Source organism: Bombina bombina, chromosome 7, assembly GCF_027579735.1.
Source record: "Bombina bombina isolate aBomBom1 chromosome 7, aBomBom1.pri, whole genome shotgun sequence".
Classification (NCBI taxonomy): domain Eukaryota; kingdom Metazoa; phylum Chordata; class Amphibia; order Anura; family Bombinatoridae; genus Bombina; species Bombina bombina.
The window spans coordinates 226,834,164-226,854,553 of NC_069505.1; the positions used below are offsets into that span (position 1 = coordinate 226,834,164).

Genomic DNA, 20,390 nt, shown 5'->3' on the forward strand with positions numbered 1-20,390 from the left:
ACAATACATCTCTATATAAAGTCATTTATAACTAAGTTTCTTTGATTAGCTTTACTAATAATAAAAAAAGCAAATTTTAGCCAATTCTCATACAGTTACAAATATAGTCACTCTCAGACTTCACAAACTGCTGGTTACATTTTTGTTGGTTGTAATCAATTATATTATTTCAATGTGTTACAAGAAATAAGAGCTTTGTTCAGTATAAATCTGTCCCTACTGGAAGGCACCGCACAGTACTTGAAATGGCTCCAACATGGACTTTGATATACCCAAGCGGAGTAATATGCAAGTGAGCAAATTTGAACGTCTACATAATTCATGATTTAAATATTAATATTTAATATTTAATATTATTAATAATAAAATGTATATGTAGCTTTTTTGGGAATACTGGAGATATAAAATATAACTGCATATAAACGGGAAAAAAAAATTCTGAAGGTTAAAACAAGAATATGCACATCTTTTACTAGTAATTTTACAGCAATTCTGGTTTGGAATAAAATAATATTAAATAGTTGCCATTTGCTGGAGGTTGCAGTGATGTGCGGGTGAAAATTAAAATATGAACATGCTTAATTTCAAACCACTGTTTCATTTGGAATCACATGATTTTTTTTTTAAAAAGGAATTTTATAAATAAACATAAAAAATCGTAAAGAGGATTGTGCACTGATGTTTTAGATATTTTCATTGTAATTTAATGAATATATTAATAGCATTCCTTTAAATTACATTTTGTTTTTATCAATTTAAAACTACAAAATCAATTTTAAAAAGTGCTGTTAAAAAAATAAACCAATTATTCAATTTCAAAAATATTATTCAATCTGTATGTTGTCATTTTTTTGTTTTCTAAACACTGAAATCCAAAATAATTAAGTAAAAACAAATTGTCTAGGGCAAATCACACAAGCTGATCAGCTTTTATACTCCTGTATCAGGCTGTGTTAAACACATTATTTGGGCATTAACTCCACAATTATTATGAATAAAGTACTTTGCCAGTAACTACCCTATTCATACGTAAATACTGTAGTATGTGATCTCTTGAGATTTTGCCACATTTTATGATAGGGTATCCATAGCATTTCATAAACCTTTATAAGTGCTAAATCAATTTAATTAATCTATTTATGTATTTCTGATAATTCTGGTGAAGAATAAACAGTACAAACAATATTATAAGCATATTATCAGGATTGGAACATTTTAAAACAGATGGTAATAAAAGCTATAGGTAAAAAACAAAAAAGGAGACCTTATCAGTTACAATACTGTAGATTCATCCATCATCTGCATATTAGAATACACCTTATAGAATCTGGTTCTTGCAATTGGGTATTATACCATTTCCAGTCTCTAGTACATTTAATGAGAATTATGATTGGCTAAACACATTTTGTTCCTGTGACTATCATTGCATAAATATATATACATATTTATTTCACAGAGGTTCCAAATCAGCCAAGGCTTAAAGGGATAGTCTAGTGAACATTAAACTTCCATGATTCAGATAGAGCAGCTTTTGTTATCTTTATTTGAAAAAGCAAGAATGTAAGCTTAGGAGCTGGCACATTTTTGGTTCAGCACCTGGACCTGGGTAGCGCTTGTTGATTAGTGGCTACATTTAGATACCAATCAGAAAGTGCTACACAGGTTCTAGACCAAAAATGGGCCGGCTCCTAAGCTTACATTCTTGCTTTTTCAAATAAAGATACCAAGAGAACAAAGAAAATTGATAATAGGAGTAAATTAGAAAGTTGCTTAAAATTGATGCTCTATCTGAATCATGAAAGTGTATCCCTTTAATTATAAAATAAATGGTTGCAGGGCCATAAAAAGCAAGGAAAATGATGTACTCCAACACCCCCCCCCTAAAAAACAAAACAAAAAAAACAGAACAATAAATTTAAAAAAAACAAACAAACCACAACACAACTTCATGAAGACAATTGTATACCACTCTAGATATTGTGGCAATGTGACAGAAAGTATAAAAAAAGGCCAAACTGAAATCTTGGTATCAAAATGTTTTCAACCATTATCCAAATAGTTTTTAGTTTGTAAATACGGTAAATGTGTGGGCTGTTTCCTCAGTCTTTTTCCACTCATTGTCTCTTGTAGATAGGAACAAAAATAAATATTGTTTTTCTTCATCTTGGTTTATATTAGATGTCAATTTTCAGCAACTGCGTGGGCTGTTTAAAAAAAATATATATATATCAATTTCGGCAGAATACAAAAAGGTAAAATACACTTTCAAACTGTGGGTTATATATTAAATGTATTGAAGGTCAATCTGTAAGTTTTATCTTTTTAATTAGTCCCCAACCTTCAGCTCAGTTTGTTTGGCTTTGGCAACTTGAATATTTGTAATTTAAAGGGGAAATTGAGCTCCATAATGCACATAGCAGACAAAGAATGACCATTTAAAAATAAAAAAAATAAAGGCTATGTTTTAATTTTTATAAAAAATCCAGTGAGTGCTGTGGTATATAGCGTTTCTGCTCTTTGTTATTTAATTTTTCTACTGGTAGGTGTATAAATTAGTTTCAGGGATTACATAGCCTCTTCTTCAGTTCAGTCTTTTTGGATATACTGTGTATGTGTGATTATACAGTGTATATATATATATATATATATATATATACACTGTATAATCACACATACACTTACTTATACTGTATATATATATATATAAAGTGTTCCCACAGAAAATGTTGCCAGCCGAGTGGCATTATGAAGTAGCTGGGTAGGAGCAGTGTAATATTTTCTATTATTATATCATTTTCTGCTATCCAAAGCACACATTAATTGCATAATTTAACATAAATGTATTTAAGGATAATTTGTGCAATAGAAATTGAACATTTTTAATATTAGCTTCATATTGGCTACAGTTTTAGCAGTGGTTATTTTGACCAGTTGTCATTTTCTGCAAATAAATGCTCTAAATGACAATATTTTTATTTGGAATTTGGGAGAAATGTTGTCAGTAGTTTATAGAATAAAACAAAAATATTTATGTTACACAAACACATCCTATAAATAGTGAAACTGATAATTTTGCAGTCTCATTTTTTCCAGAGCTGTATGTATATGTATGTGTGTGTATATATATATATATATATATATATATATATATATATATACACACATCAAGCAGTTTCTTTTTTTGTCATTATGTACTTTGCATTGATCATTTTATTTATCTTAAACAGATACTTTTTCAGTATTTATTTTTTCTAGTAGCAGCTATAACTGTTAATCTCTCTCATTCCAGGTTCTAGTCATCCCAACAACACCTAGTGCTAAATGAGTCCCCTCTTAAGTAAATTTAGCTTGCAGTACATCATATAAACTCTAATTATAAATGGACAAAACTTTATTGAGCTGCCATTAATTGCTACCACTTGGAGTGTGGAAATAAAACATAAGGTTTTTTTACTCATCGATGATAGCACAGAGCACAAAACTATTATTAAAGTCAAGTCTGAAACAGCAACACATAAATATTATTAGGTGAACAAGAAGCAGCTGTGCATATCCCAGAATGTGACAAATCGGTTAGATAGCGTTGTCACCTTTCTGGGAAAAAAATACTGACCATGCTCATTAGCATAAATATGTATAAATAATTATACAGTGTAACACAGAACCTAGAGCTGATAGGACTGATTTTAACTGTGCGTTTGTTTAGAATTAGATTCCAACACACTTGGAATATGTTTCAACATCATAGGAACACGAAAAAATATGGCAAAGTCCCAGTTGTAGATATATAAAAAATCAAATTTTATTGGAACAAGGTTAAAACATGAAAAAATAAAGATGTAAAAGCATAGAACGGTCTAACGCGTTTCGGCTAGCTCTTGCTGTAATCATAGACCATGTCTAGTGAATGTTTTACAGAGGCTTAAATAAGTATCAAATATGTAATTTGATACTTATTTAAGCCTCTGTAAAACATACACTAGACATGGTCTATGATTACGGCAAGAGCTAGCCGAAACGCGTTAGACCGTTCTATGCTTTTACATCTTTATTTTTTCATGTTTTAACCTTGTTCCAATAAAATTTGATTTTTTATATATCTACAACTGGGACTTTGCCATATTTTTTCGTGATACTTTCCCTGAGAGTAAAGGATCTCTCTTTATTAAGCCCCAGACCATATCGGCATACAGAGGAGCATTGGCCTATTCAGAGGCATTGATTGGATACAGACCGATGAGAGTGTGGAGGAATTTCTGACGTCACGTCCGATCGGTAAGTCCCGCACACGCTTGCAGTTGAACCGGAGTTGGAGAGAGAGTGACGGTCGCGCTTTCTAGCGTGGCTACCCTCTTGTCTACACAGAGTTGAGCCTACCCGAGAGAAGCAGAAGACTTCCGCCTTCACGGAAAGGTAAAGAAGGGTTATGGTAAATGCTAGTGTGCGGGTGAAGTGTTTGATGAGACTGCCGAGTCAAGTGTTTGCTATATTGCTATGCTGCACTAATCTCACCTGTGTTTTGAATATATATCCTGGAATACACCATTTTGATGCTTAAAAAGTATTTTACCCACTTGGTAGCGTTATACTAACTTTGCTTTAACATCATAGGAACTTACAGAGGAAACACACGCACAACACACAGTTTTTTATATTGTATCACTTACATTAGAAAATAAATAATGAGGGGTAATATTCATCTTACCAGATTGCTGCCGCTAACTTCATCAGACACACAGCTTATCAGGCTCCTTTCACTGGTGCACACTTGGTATAGAACACTTTACCTGGCACATTTTATCATGGCATATTTTCCTTGTGAGATTTCACTGTGGCCTTATATCTGTCACGTCTCAGATACTTTTTACAGTGAAACCTGGCACTTTCCCTGTTACACACTTTATATCATAATTTCTTTCCTAAGATATGGTGAGTCCACAACGTCATCAATTACTGTTGGGAATATCACTCCTGGCCAGCAAGAGGAGGCAAAGAGCACCACAGCCAAGCTGTTAAGTGTCACTCCCATACCCACAATCCCCAGTCATTCTCTTTGCCTCTGTAAAAAGGAGGAGGTGAAGTTGTTGGTGTCTGAAGAATATGGATTTACTTTGTTTCAAGCAAGCTTTTATTTATTTCAGAAAGCCAGAGTAGGTTTACTCTGTTCTTTCTCCTTCCTTCAAGAATTGGGTCTAGCTGTAGTCCACATTAAAGGGACAGTCTAGTATAAATTAAACTTTCATTATTCAGATAGGACTTTTCATTTTAATCAACTTTCCAATTTACTTTTATCATCAAATTTGCTTTTTTCTCTTGGTATTCTTAGTTTAAACTAAACATAGGTAGGCTCATATGCTAATTTCTAAGCCTTTGAGGGCTGCCTCTTATCACATGCTTTTTAAATCTCTTTTCAACACAAAGAGACAGAAAGTACACGTGGCCCATATAGATAACACTGTGTTCAGTGACAGAGGGTTATTTAAGATTTAGCACAAAACAATGATACATTTAAGACAATAGATAATAAACAGTCACAGTCATGTGATCAGGGGGCTGGAAGAAGGTTCCTAGATACAAGGTAATCACAGAGGTAAAAAGTATATTAATATAACTGTGTTGGTTATGCAAAACTGGGGAATGGGTAATAAAGGGATTATCTATATTTTAAAACAATAACAATTCTATGGTAGACTGTCCCTTTAATCTCTACAGTAGAGTAGTGCTGGCTTTAAAGTAGTTAGGAACTTGTGAAGTGTGCTTCACTGCGTTTTCCTATCATATGACTGCCCTAGTATAGAAAGCCAGAGTAGGTTTACTCTGTTCTTTCTTTTTCCACAGGTCTTTGTAAGGAGTGACGTCCTTCCATACTGTGTGAGCTGTCTTCCTGCCGGACAGCTAGATGTGCAGGTAAGTGCCCTTTGTCTTCTGGGGATAGGAGGCCGGCACTGAAGGGGTTAACCTATAGATTCCCTGCATTATAATAGTCTCTAATATCCTGGGTTTAGGGTTATTTTCAGGCAGGGGCATGGCACACTGTGTTTGTGACTTGGAGACTGGGGTTACATTTCCTTTATGGCAAGGAAACGGTTAACCCCATATCGTTGGCTCAGATTTTATTAAGGGCTTATTATGAGACAGGCTTCTGCGGAAGCTGGAGGCTTAACAGATCGTTATAGTTTATGTGGGGGCATTTACTTTTGCAGGCACTCGTTATGGCATAAGATGCGATTTTCTAGCCAGCTACGAGTGAGTATATATTTCAAGAAGTGGTTTCATCTTAGTTGCGCTTCTCTTCCGGCCTGAATCGCGTGTTTTCTAATATATGACGCAGCTTCACAGGCTGGTCACATGGGCTTCTCACTCCGCTCTTGAAGGTTTGTCAGAGCGGTTGCAGCTTCAACTCGAGTACAGATGGCAGGGAACGGTTCACTCTCCACTTGATATTGAAAGGGGCAGGTAGGCACCTCAGTTGTGAACTGAGGTGAAGAGGTGCAGATATTTGTTAATACCATTTTCAATAATTCTATAATTTGTCATATACTTCTGTCCAATATTTATTATTGTTTAAGGACAAATACTTCTCGCTTGAGAACGCGGTCTTATTTTATATTTCTCATTATGGAGCAGGATGCTGTTCCTATGGACAAATGTCCAATTTGCTTAGAGTTTATTATTGTGCCGCCCTTGCCATTTTGTTCTTCCTGCATAGATAGAACTTTAAAAAATAAAGATAGACTTTATTTCTGAGCCAACAGTCTCTCAGGTTAATGCTGTTCAGGCAATGCCACAGCTTTCTCCTCAGACATCCTAAGCCTTAATGGCATCACATGCAGTGCCCTGCGGTTCCTCTAAACTTCCTGGAGGAGATTATCTGCCTGCAGATTTTGCTGCACAGGTATCTTCTGCTGTATCTGCGGCATTAGCTGCCATTCCCATGCTACAGGGTAAACGCAAGAGGAAAATTAGAGATTCGGATAGTAAGGTTTCTCTTCCAGCTTCTACTACCCTGGTTTCTCTTCCTCATAATTCTGATGAGGAGGATACATCGGTAGCTTCTGAGAGTGAAATCTCAGATTCAGACAGTATAATTCTTTCTTCTGATGCTGAAGTTGTATCATTCAGATTTAAGCTTGAACACCTCCATGTACTGTTTGTAAACTTAATAAATACTTTGATGTTCCTTCCTCTGTGGAGGTGTTTCCTATTTCAGACCGTGCCACAGAGCTTATAGCACAGTAATGGGAGAAGCCAGGGATACCTTTTACACTGTCTCCTGTCTTTAAGAAGATGTTTCTGGTCACTGACTCCATTAAAGAGGCATGGCAAATTGTGCCTAAAGTAGAAGGAGCCATTTCTACTCTGGCTAAGAGAACTACTATTCCTATTGAGGAGAGCTGCTCCTTTAAGGATCCAAAGGACAAAAAGCTGGAGGTTTATTTGAAGAAGATGTATGTTCATCAGGGTCTACAATGGCAACCTGCAGTTTGTATTGTCACTGTGTCTAGTACGGCATCTTATTGGTACAATGCTTTGTCTGATTCTCTTCAAGTGGATACTCCTTGGGAGGAGATCCAAGATAGGATTAAGGCTCTCAAGTTAGCGAACTCCTTTATTTCTGATGCTACCATGCAAATTATTAAGCTAGGAGCCAAGATATCTGGCTTCGCTGTGCTAGCTCGCAGGGTTTTGTGGTTGAAATCATGGTCAGTGGCTGTTACTTCTAAGTCCAAGCTTCTAGCACTTCCCTATAAGGGTAAGACCTTGTTTGGGCCTGGTCTGGCATAATTAATCTCTGACATTACTGGAAGGTTAACCCTCAAATTGGGGTGCTGGAGTTGGATCTGATGGCATCTCGGCAGAACGCCAAGCTCCCAAAGTACGGTTCAAGGTCAAGAGTTCCGCAAGCCACCCTGATAGATGCTCTGGTGGTTCCTTGGGATTTCAGTCTGGTATTTCTATTTCCTCCGTTTGCGCTCCTTCCACGAGTCATTGCTTGTATCAAACAGGAGAGAGCATCAGTAATTCTAATAGCTCCAGCGTGGCCTCGCAGGATCTGGTATGCAGACCTAGTGAAGATGTCATCTTGGAGGTTGCCTCTGAGGAAGTACCTTCTAACTCAGGGTCCTTTCCATCATCCAAATCTCGTTTCTCTGAAGTTGACTGCTTGGAGATTGAATGCTTAGTTCTGTCTAAGCGTGGGTTTTCTGAGTCGGTCATTGAGACCACGATTCAGGCTTGTAAGCCTGTTACTAGAAAGATTTACCATAAGGTATGGCATAAATACCTTTATTGGTGTGAATCCACATGCTACTCTTGGAGTAAGGTCAGGATTTCAAGGATTTTGTCTTTTCTCCAGGAAGTTCTGGAGAAGGAATTGTCAGCCAGTTCTCTGAAGGGTCAGATTTCTGTATTATCTGTTTTGTTGCACAAGCGTCTGGCGGATGTACCAGATGTTCAATCCTTTGGTTAGAATCAAGCCTGTGTTTAAGTCTGATGCTCCTCCTTGGAGTCTTAATCTTGTTCTTAAAGTTTTGCAGCAGGCTCCGTTTGAGCCATTGCATCCAATAGATATTAAGTAGTTATCTTGAAAGGTTTTGTTTCTCATTGCTATCTCTTCGTCTCGGAGCTCTCGGCTTTGCAGTGCGATTCGCCTTATCTTATTTTTAATGCTGAAAAGGCGGTTCTTTGTACTAAATTGGGTTTTCTTCCTAAAGTGGTTTCAGATAGAAATATTAATCAGGTTATTGTTGTTCCTTCTCTATGTCCTAATCCTTCTCATAAGGAATGTTTGTTGCACAACTTGGATGTTGTGCGTGCTCTGAAATTCTACCTACAGACGACTAAAGATTTTCGTCAGTCTTCTGTACTGTTTGCTTGTTTCTCTGGAAAGTCTAAGGGTCAGAAAGCTACTGCTACTTCTCTTTCTCTCTGGCTGAGAAGTATAATACGATTTGCTTATGAGACTACTGGTCAGCAGCCTCCTGAGAGAATTACGGCTCATTTCACGAGGGCTGTCTCTTCCTCTTGGGCTTTCAAAAATGAAGCTTCTGTGGAACAGATTTGCAAGGCTGCAACTTGGTCCTCTCTGCATACTTTTTCCAAATGTTCCAAATTTGATACTTTTGCCTCGGCTGGGGCTTCTTTTAGGAGAAAGGTTCTTCAAGGGGTGGTGCCTTCTGTTTAGGTCTGCCTATCTTGTTCTCCCTCCCTAGTCATCTGTGTCCTCTAGCTTGGCTATTGGTTCCCAACAGTAATTGTTTAAGTCGTGGACTCACCATATCTTAGGAAAGAAAACAAAATTTATGCTTACCTGATAAATTTCTTTCTTTCCGGATATGGTGAGTCCACGACCCCACCCTTAAATTTAAGACAGTTATTTTTAACTAAACCTCAGGCACCGCTACACCTTGGTGTTGTTCCTTGTTTCCATTTTCCTTCGGTCGAATGACTAAGGATTGTGGGTAGGGGAGTGACACTTAACAGCCTGGCTGTGGTGCTCTTTGCCTCCTTCTGCTGGCCAGGAGTGATATTCCCAACAGTTATTGATTACGTTGTGGACTCACCATATCCGGAAAGAAAGAAATGTATCTGGTAAGCATCATTTTTTTTCAATTTCGGTACTTTAATGTCACTAACTGGCCCTATTCTAAGGCTTATCTGATCCTGAGTACAAGAAAGTCAGTCGACCAGCCAGGTAGGGAATTAGTATCTGGTCTGTTAGAGATGCTTGAGGGTAGAATTGAGAAATGGGTTACTGTAATACACTGAGTGATTACCTTAGCTGTGTCAGGGCAAAAACTAATGAAAGGCTAAGTCTCTGAGTACCCCTTGCAAAGGCTCCAGGTACCCCAGGGGTACATATCCCACAGTTTGAGGAACAAGACAATATACGTGACTCATTTTTGGTACAATGATAATAAGCTAGGATCAACCCTAAAGAATCCATAATAGAGATGTTTCACATTGATATTTGTTTTTAGAGTTTGAATTCTTATTTATTGCACCAGGGGTTTTCAGGTAAATAGTGTAACCCAATGTGTGTATTTTACCTGGGGTATTTTATAACAATATTTTTATTCAATGTATTTTTCCTTAAGATTTCATATACTTTGTCATTCATTTTTCATATACAGAGAATGCTGTCTTTTTACTTTGCTAAAAATAAACCATATATTTTTTAATCTTTTATTTTCTATAATATACATTGTAAATTGACAATTTTGTTTTCTGTTAAGGGCACTATAGTCTCATGATTTTGTAAATTGTAAGACAACTAAAAAGTCTAGTAATAAGCGGTTTTATTCTCAGGGTTTTTTCCTGACTTGTTTGCCATGTGCTGCTGGCAGCCATTTTACTCACCTCTCTTGCTGACTTTGGTTCATTCTGTGAGATGCTGCTCACTTCCTGTACTTCCTTTTATGGCCAGACTGGTTTACATCATCCATGTGAGACAGGATGCAGTCTCAGAATTGTGATGTCATCACTTATTATTTAAAGGGCCTTTGTTCAGTATGCTTTGCCCTTGCGTTGTCTCAGACCTGTTTGTGAGAGCTCCTGTGTATTACCTGGCTGTCTGACGTCCCCCCTGGTTCCTGATCCCTGGCTTGTTCCTGACTCTGCTGTTCTCCTTGTTCCTGATTCCGGCTCGTCTGACTACTCGCTTTGGCTCCTGACTCGGCTTGTCTGACTACCAGCTCTAGTTTTGACTCCTGACTTGTTATTTGACTTGTGGACTTTTTATTATTTTTTTCTATTAATAAAGGTGTGATTATTTTTGCACTTCTCGTCTCAGTCTGATTCCTGGCACCCTGACATTACGCAAGGGCCATGAATCCTGATGGTGCTAATAATCCACCTTTACCTGCCATAATTTCCAGGATGGATGAACACCACTTGGATCAATTTGCACTAGCCCTGCAAACCCTGCTGGCTCGCACTGCACATTTGGACCAAAGTGTCCCGCAAGTTATGGCTGCTCCTGTTTCCACTGCTGCACCTATGCCTACCAGGAGCATGTCCGGTTCCGCACCTCTACCTCAGCGATATGGAGGCGATCCTAATCAGTGCAGAGGGTTTTTGAACCAGGTGGGCATTTACTTTGAGATGTTACCTCAGGCGTTTCCCTCTGACAGAGCTAAGGTGGGATTTCTCATCTCGTTACTCTCTGACACAGCTCTTGCCTGGGCTAATCCCTTGTGGGAGACTAATAAACCTGTGATTTCAAATTACCCTGAATTTGTGGCCTCCTTTCGAAGGGTATTTGATGTTCCAGCTCGCTCCTCCTCTACTGCTAAACGACTCATGTCCATTCAGCAAGGTACAAGATCTGTTGCTCAGTATGCCATTGAGTTCCGTACGCTTGCAGCAGAGGTAGGCTGGAACAATGAAGCCCTTGTTGCCGCCTTCTTTCATGGGCTCTCTGATGCGATTAAAGACGAAGTTGCTGCCAGAGATTTACCAGAAGATCTCGAGGCATTGGTGTCTTTTTTGATCCTAATTGACATCAGACTAAGTGAGAGGCCTTCTTTCAAGGAGTGCTTGCGGAAGCCTCCTGTACCGTTGTCTCCTACGTGTTCGTTCCCACCTATGCCTCCCTCTACTTCCATGCCTCCTGGTCCCAAGTCACCAGGTACTGCTGAGCCGATGCAGTTGGGATTCACACATCTCTCCGTGGCGGAGAGGGCCTTTAGGAGGAGGGAGGGGCTCTGCCTCTATTGTGGGTTACAAGGCCACCTTTTGAAGTCTTGTCCTACACGGCCGGGAAACGCTCACACCTAAGGTCCTGTCGGGGGCAGACCTTAGGTGGTTTATCCTTGTCCCCGGAACCACTAAAGGAGAAACCTTTGGTCACGGTTGTCCTTTCCTGGGTGGACTCCTCCATAGTCACCCAGGCTCTTGTTGACTCCGGTGCTGTGGGCTATTTCCTTGACAGTGCTTTTGTATCAAAGCACTCCATTACTCACGAAACCGCTCCATTGTCCATGGCTGTTGGGGCTCTCCATTTTGAAACCCTCCAGTTCCAGGTGATAAACTCTCCACATTTTTCGGTTGTTCTGGGTTATCCCTGGCTCCAAAAGCACAATCCCAGTCTCGACTGGAGCAGGTCCGAAATTTTGACGTGGTCTCCGCAATGTATTTCCACTTGTCTTCAGAAATCAGTTAAAGTCTTGTGCACTTCTTCAGTATCTCAATTGCCAGAGGAGTACCGAGAGTTCCTAGACGTTTTTGACAAGGTGTGTGCCGGTACGTTGCCTCTTCACCGGTCTTACGATTGTGCCATAGACCTGCAACCCGGAGCCATTCCTCCTCGGGGACGGGTTTACCCTCTGTCTGTTGCAGAGAATTGTGCTATGGAGGAGTATGTTTCCGATGCTCTGACGCGGGGGATCATCCACAAATCCTGCTCTCCTGCAGGGGCTGACTTCTTCTTTGTGAAGAAAAAGGGTGGCGAGTTAAGACCATGCATCGATTATAGGGGTCTTAATCGTCTTACCATTAAGAATGCTTACCCTATTCCGCTCATTACGGAAATCTTTGACCGCCTCAAGAGAGCTACGGTCTTTACTAAGCTTGATTTGAGAGGAGCGTACAATCTCGTTAGGATCAAGGAGGGCCACGAATGGAAAACAGCATTTAACACCAGGAGCGGGCATTATGAGTATCTTGTAATGCCCTTTGGCCTATGTAATGCTCCTGCTGTTTTCCAGGAATTTATTTATGATGTCCTACGAGATATGTTGCAACAGTGCGTTGTGGTGTACTTAAACGACATCCTCATACACTCACCCACACTTGAGGCTCATCGTTTTGATGTTACACGGGTTCTTCAGAGACTACGTGAGAATGGCCTGTTTTGTAAACTTGAGAAATGTGAAAAAGTTATCTGCAGCTCTGCAGTGGCCTCGCCCAGTTGGTCTTCGGTCTATTCAACGTTTTTTGGGGTTCGCCAATTACTATAGAAAGTTTATTAAAAACTTTTCTTCCTTGGTCAAACCTATCACAGACATGACCCGTAAAAAGAATGATCCACTCCATTGGTCACCTACTGCCATTAAGGCCTTTGATAGTCTTAAGACTGCCTTTGCTGCTGCTCCAGTTCTGGCTCATCCTAACCCTGTCCTGCCTTTCGTTCTTGAGGTCGATGCGTCTGAGACTGGAGTAGGTGCTCTCTTGTCTCAACGTCCTACACCTGACGGTTCCTTGCATCCATGTGGTTTCTTCTCTAAGAAATTGTCTCCAGCGGAGTGCAATTATGAAATTGGCGACAGGGAATTACTGGCCATAATTTTGGCACTCAAAGAATGGAGGCATCTTCTCGAGGGTACTAGCGTGCCAGTGCTCATTCTTACTGACCACAAGAATTTAACTTATCTATCTAAAGCAAAACGTTTGTCGCCCCGACAGGTGCTATTTTTGTCTCGGTTTAATTATGTGGTCTCCTACCTGCCTGGTAGTAAGAATGTTAGGGCTGATACCCTCTCTCGACAATTTTCCCCTCTGTCCAAGGAGGAGTCTGTACCTACTCCAGTTATACCTCCTGACCATATTTTGGCTACCATACGTACTAATTTGACTTCTCCCTTGTGGGAGGAGATCCTGGCTGCACAAACCATTGCACCTCCTGAGAAACCTAGTGCTAAGTGTTTTGTTCCTGAGAATCTTCGAACTAAACTTTTGCACACTTACCACTATACTAAAGCCGCTGGTCACCCAGGCAAGAACCAAATGATTTGGTCTGTCACTCGACAATTCTGGTGGCCAGGTCTTCGTTCTGATGTTGCTGCGTATGTTGCCTCCTGCTCAGTTGTGCACAGACTAAGACTCCTCGACGTCTTCCTGTGGGTCTTCTTCAACCTATTGCTAATGGTGAGCGTCCTTGGACACATCTTTCCATGGACTTAATTGTCGAGCTCCCTGTTTCCAATGGCAATACTGTTATCCTTATGGTGGTTGACCGTTTTTCTAAAATGTCACATTGCATTCCCTTGAAGAAGTTGCCTACTGCTCAGGAGCTTGCTTCAATTTTTGCCCGTGAGGTCTTCCGTTTACATGGGTTACCCAAGGAGATAGTGTCGGACCGGGGTAGCCAGTTTGTCTCCAGATTTTGGCGTTCCTTTTGTGCTCAAATGGGGATCCAGCTCTCCTTCTCCTCGGCATATCACCTTCAATCCAATGGGGCTGCAGATTGGTCTAATCAAGCTCTGGAACAGTTCCTCCGTTGCTATGTCTCAGATCACCACAATAATTGGTCTGAACTGTTACCTTGGGCAGAGTTTGCTCGTAATAGTGCTATTATTGCTTCCTCCAAGTTATCCCTGTTCATGGCGAATTATGGGTTTCAACCATCCTTGTTGCCCGATTCATTCATTCTCAGGGTATTCCGGATTTGGAGGAGCATCTCCGGCAACTCCGTTCCACGTGGGTGCAGATTCAGGATTGCCTTCATCGTTCTATGCAGCGCCAAAAGTTCCAGGCTGATTGTAGGCTCTGAATAGTTATAAGTGAACAGTGCGCCAACATATACAGTGCTAAAAAATCATTGACCATATAAATATATATAAAATGAACTCTTTCACAAATGTGGAAATAAAAGTCAATGGTATTGATATAAAAGTGAATGTTCAGATGTCTTAGCTTAGTATCGCTAAGTCAATATTACTTGGTGAGACCTAGGGGGTCAGAGTGCTCCCTCAGGCTCTGTCAGATGATGGCTCGCGGCTTCTTCAATACTTTTGCTGGTGTCCCAAAAGAACAAAATCTGTAGAAATATAGAATGGAAAAGAAGGCGCCACCATAGTGTACGATCAGTGGATACAGACAAGCTTCAGATGCGCAGGAAAAACTGGTACTTACAAGCTCCCTGACACTTGAGAAGTGTCACAAACGCCTTCTGGAACTTTATGAGTCGTCCAGCTGACTCCCACCACCATCCTTATTGGCCCGTTCTATGGGGTATTCGGATGGATGCCGGATAACTTGCTCTCCCGGTCGCAATCTGCTTTCTCAGGATACAATCTTTAGTTGGAGATAGCCAAACCCGGTCGGCTCTTGTGTGCAGTTGGGACCGTATAGTGCCGTAAACAGCACACTCCAAAATATATGAAAACAACTGCTACAATTAGATAAAATAAAATAAAGTTCGTGGATCCAACGTCTTATAAAACTTGACTTTATTTTATAATATAACACAACGTTTCTCGGTCTTGAATGACCGTTTCATCAGGTGTATATCTATAATATAACACAACGTTTCTCGGTCTTGAATGACCGTTTCATCAGGTGATTGTAGGCTCTGCCTGCACCTTCCTACCAGGTTGGTGAGAGAGTTTGGCTGTCCTCCCGCAACTTGAACCTTCGTGTGCCTTCCAATAAACTGGCTCCCCGTTATGTTGGTCCTTTTCGAATACTCCGACGGGTCAATCCTGTGGCCTACGCTCTTGACCTTCCTCCTGCAATGCACATCTCCAATGTTTTTCATGTCTCCCTCTTGAAACCATTGGTTTGTAATCGGTTTACCACTGTGTTGCCTCGTTCCCGTCCTATCATTGTTGACAACCATGAGGAGTATGAGGTCAGCAGCATCATTGACTCTCGTATGTCCAGGGGTCGCGTACAGTATTTGGTTCATTGGAGGGGCTACGGTCCAGAGGAGCGTTCATGGGTTCCCTCCTCTGATGTTCATGCTCCCGCCCTCCTCCGTGCTTTCCATGCCCATTTCCCCAATAAGCCTTTTGTCCACCCGCAGGGGAGGGGTCGTTGAGGGGAGGGTACTGTCAGGGTTTTTCCTGACTTGTTTGCTATGTGCTGCTGGCAGACATTTTACTCACCTCTCTTGCTGACTTTTTTGCATTCTGGGAGATGCTGCTCACTTCCTGTACTTCCTTTTATGGCCAGACTGGTTTACATCATCCGTGTGAGACAGGATGCAGTCTCAGAATTGTGATGTCATCACTTATTATTTAAAGGGCCTTTGTTCAGTATGCTTTGCCCTTGCGTTGTCTCAGACCTGTTTGTGAGAGCTCCTGTGTATTAACTGGCTGTCTGACGTCCCTCCTGGTTCCTGATCCCTGGCTTGTTCCTGACTCTGCTGTTCTCCTTGTTCCTGATTCCGGCTCGTCTGACTACTCGCTTTGGCTCCTGACTCGGCTTGTCTGACTACCAGCTCTAGTTTTGACTCCTGGCTTGTTATTTGACTTGTGGACTTTTTATTATTTTTGCACTTCTTGTCTCAGTCTGATTCCTGGCACCCTGACATTTATGTCCCTTTAAGTGACCACATATAAAGGGCACATCTGTCTGGGGCGTCTGTAAGCATTTCATCTTTATTCCATATTTCTCCAGTAGATAATCTATATGCAAATAAATTGCAGTCATTTACATGAAAGGATTCCTTCCAAATAATCAATTTATGGATAAAAGACTATAACCCTTTTGTAAAGATTAAATAAATGTGCTGTCACCTCTGATTGTGGTACCTGTTAAATAAAACATATTAAAATTACGTAAGGAGATTGTAAACATAAAATAAGTAATATGACACATAACACGTAGCATGACTTTAACCTTTATATAGAATAAAAATGCACTTGTTAATTATCACCATTTATGTTTTGCCCATAAAAATTTACTAAAACACATTCACGGTGCAAAAAATAGCTTTTTTGTGAGTTTTTCTTCAGTGTAACACTTTTATGCATCAAGTTCCTATCACTTAGACAACAGATTCCCAGAACCGGGCATTAAAAATCATAACCAACGCTATTTGCATTAAAGCAATAGAGTTAGGGGGATATACACAAATTACAGCTAAAAGAAAATCACTAAACCTCTAGTCATTAGTTTGAATGTTTTAGACAGCTGGAAACACAAAACACAAACTAACCACATCCATAAAATGTTTTAATAATACAATTTTGTTGCTTACTGCCACCCATTGTGCTATACTACCCCTAAGTCCTTGAGGGACTGAAAAAACATAATTTATGCTTACCTGATAAATGTATTTCTCTTGTAGTGTATCCAGTCCACAGATCATCCATTACTTATGGGACATTAACTCCTCCCCAACAGGAAGTGCAAGAGGATTCACCCAGCAGAGCTGCTATACAGCTCCTCCCCCAACTGCCATTACCAGTCATTCGACCGAAAACATGCAGAGAAAGGAAAACCATAGGGTACAGTGGTAACTGTAGTTTAATGGAAAAATTACCTGCCTTAAAGTGACAGGGCGGGCTGTGGACTGGATACACTACAAGAGAAATAAATTTATCAGGTAAGCATAAATTATGTTTTCTCTTGTTAAGTGTATCCAGTCCACGGATCATCCATTACTTATGGGATACCAATACCAAAGCTAAAGTACACGGATGACGGGAGGGACAGGCAGGCTCTTTATACGGAAGGAACCACTGCCTGAAGAACCTTTCTCCCAAAAACAGCCTCCGAAGAAGCAAAAGTGTCAAATTTGTAAAATTTGGAAAAAGTATGAAGAGAAGACCAAGTTGCAGACTTGCAAATCTGTTCAACAGAAGCCTCATTCTTAAAGGCCCAAGTGGAAGCCACAGCTCTAGTAGAATGTGCTGTAATTCTTTCAGGAGGCTGCTGTCCAGCAGTCTCATAGGCTAACCGTATTATGCTACGAAGCCAAAAGGAGAGAGAGGTAGCCGAAGATTTTTGACCTCTCCTCTGACCAGAATAAACGACAAACAGGGAAGACGTTTGTCGAAAATCCTTAGTTGCCTGTAGATAAAATTTCAGGGCACGGACTACATCTAGATTGTGTAGCAGACGTTCCTTTTTCGAAGAAGGATTAGGACACAAAGATGGAACCACAATCTCTTGATTGATATTCCTGTTAGTGACCACCTTAGGTAGGAACCCAGGTTTAGTACGCAGAACTACCTTGTCTGAATGAAAAATCAGATAAGGAGAATCACAATGTAAGGCAGATAACTCAGAGACTCTTCGAGCCGAGGAAATCGCCATTAAAAACAGAACTTTCCAAGATAACAACTTGATATCAATGGAATGAAGGGGTTCAAACGGAACCCCCTGTAAAACATTAAGAACTAAGTTCAAACTCCATGGTGGAGCAACAGTTTTAAACACAGGCTTGATTCTAGCTAAAGCCTGACAAAAAGCTTGAACGTCCGGAACTTCTGACAGACGTTTGTGTAAAAGAATGGACAGAGCTGAAATCTGTCCCTTTAAGGAACTAGCGGATAAACCCTTTTCTAAACCTTCTTGTAGAAAAGACAATATCCTCGGAATCCTAACCTTACTCCATGAGTAACTCTTGGATTCGCACCAATATAAGTATTTGCGCCATATCTTATGGTAAATCTTTCTGGTAACAGGCTTCCTAGCCTGTATTAAGGTATCAATAACTGACTCAGAAAAACCACGTTTTGATAAAATCAAGCGTTCAATTTCCAAGCAGTCAGCTTCAGAGAAAATAGATTTTGATGTTTGAAGGGACCCTGGATCAGAAGGTCCTGTTTCAGAGGTAGCGACCAAGGTGGACAGGATGACATGTCCACTAGATCTGCATACCAAGTCCTGCGTGGCCATGCAGGCGCTATTAGAATCACTGATGCTCTCTCCTGTTTGATTCTGGCAAACAATCGAGGAAGCATCGGGAAGGGTGGAAACACATAAGCCATCCCGAAGGTCCAAGGTGCTGTCAAAGCATCTATCAGAACCGCTCCCGGATCCCTGGATCTGGACCCGTAACGAGGAAGCTTGGCGTTCTGTCGAGACGCCATGAGATCTATCTCTGGTTTGCCCCAACGTCGAAGTATTTGGGCAAAGACCTCCGGATGAAGTTCCCACTCCCCCGGATGAAAAGTCTGACGACTTAAGAAATCCGCCTCCCAGTTCTTCACTCCCGGGATGTGGATTGCTGACAGGTGGCAAGAGTGAGACTCTGCCCAGCGAATTATCTTTGATACTTCCATCATTGCTAGGGAGCTTCTTGTCCCTCCCTGATGGTTGATGTAAGCTACAGTCGTGATGTTGTCCGACTGAAACCTGATGAACCCCCGAGTTGTTAACTGGGGCCAAGCCAGAAGGGCATTGAGAACTGCTCTCAATTCCAGAATGTTTATTGGTAGGAGACTCTCCTCCTGATTCCATTGTCCCTGAGCCTTCAGAGAATTCCAGACAGCGCCCCAACCTAGTAGGCTGGCGTCTGTTGTTACAATTGTCCAGTCCGGCCTGCTGAATGGCATCCCCCTGGACAGATGTGGCCGAGAAAGCCACCATAGAAGAGAATTTCTGGTCTCTTGATCCAGATTCAGAGTAGGGGACAAGTCTGAGTAATCCCCATTCCACTGACTTAGCATGCACAATTGCAGCGGTCTGAGATGTAGACGTGCAAAGGGTACTATGTCCATTGCTGCTACCATTAAGCCGATCACCTCCATGCATTGAGCTACTGACGGGTGTTGAATGGAATGAAGGACACGGCATGCATTTTGAAGCTTTGTTAACCTGTCTTCTGTCAGGTAAATCTTCATTTCTACAGAATCTATAAGAGTCCCCAAGAAGGGAACTCTTGTGAGTGGAAAGAGAGAACTCTTCTTTTCGTTCACCTTCCATCCATGCGACCTTAGAAATGCCAGTACTAACTCTGTATGAGACTTGGCAGTTTGAAAGCTTGAAGCTTGTATCAGAATGTCGTCTAGGTACGGAGCTACCGCAATTCCTCGCGGTCTTAGTACCGCCAGAAGAGCACCCAGAACCTTTGTGAAGATTCTCGGAGCCGTAGCCAATCCGAATGGAAGAGCTACAAACTGGTAAGGCAAACCTTAGATACCGGTAATGATCTTTGTGAATCGGTATGTGAAGGTAAGCATCCTTTAAATCCACTGTGGTCATGTACTGACCCTTTTGGATCATGGGTAAAATTGTCCGAATAGTTTCCATTTTGAACGATGGAACTCTTAGGAATTTGTTTAGGATCTTTAAATCCAAGATTGGCCTGAAAGTTCCCTCTTTTTTGGGAACCACAAACAGATTTGAGTAAAACCCTTGTCCTTGTTCCGACCGCGGAACCGGATGGATCACTCCCATTAATAAAAGATCTTGTACGCAGCGTAGAAACGCCTCTTTCTTTATTTGGTTTGTTGACAACCTTGACAGATGAAATCTCCCTCTTGGGGGAGAGAATTTGAAGTCTAGAAGGTATCCCTGAGATATGATCTCTAACGCCCAGGGATCCTGGACATCTCTTGCCCAAGCCTGGGCGAAGAGAGAAAGTCTGCCCCCCACTAGATCCGTTCCCGGATCGGGGGCCCTCGATTCATGCTGTCTTAGGGGCAGCAGCAGGTTTCCTGGCATGCTTGCCCTTGTTCCAGGACTGGTTAGGTCTCCAGCCTTGTCTGTAGCGA

General features: G+C 41.0%; 1 protein-coding gene across 4 annotated transcripts in view; it reads right to left on the bottom strand.

The window, feature by feature from the left end:
• Positions 1-445: 445 nt before the first annotated feature.
• The window catches only part of PLEKHA7 (pleckstrin homology domain containing A7), a 918,161-nt gene continuing 898,216 nt past the window's right edge, over positions 446-20,390 (bottom strand). For all 4 annotated transcript variants that reach the window (XM_053720631.1, XM_053720632.1, XM_053720630.1 and 1 more), the window contains one exon: positions 446-2,204. In XM_053720631.1, coding sequence (XP_053576606.1) covers positions 2,182-2,204 — 23 coding nt within the window. In that variant the 3' untranslated portion in view covers positions 446-2,181. The remainder of the gene's footprint in view (positions 2,205-20,390) is intronic.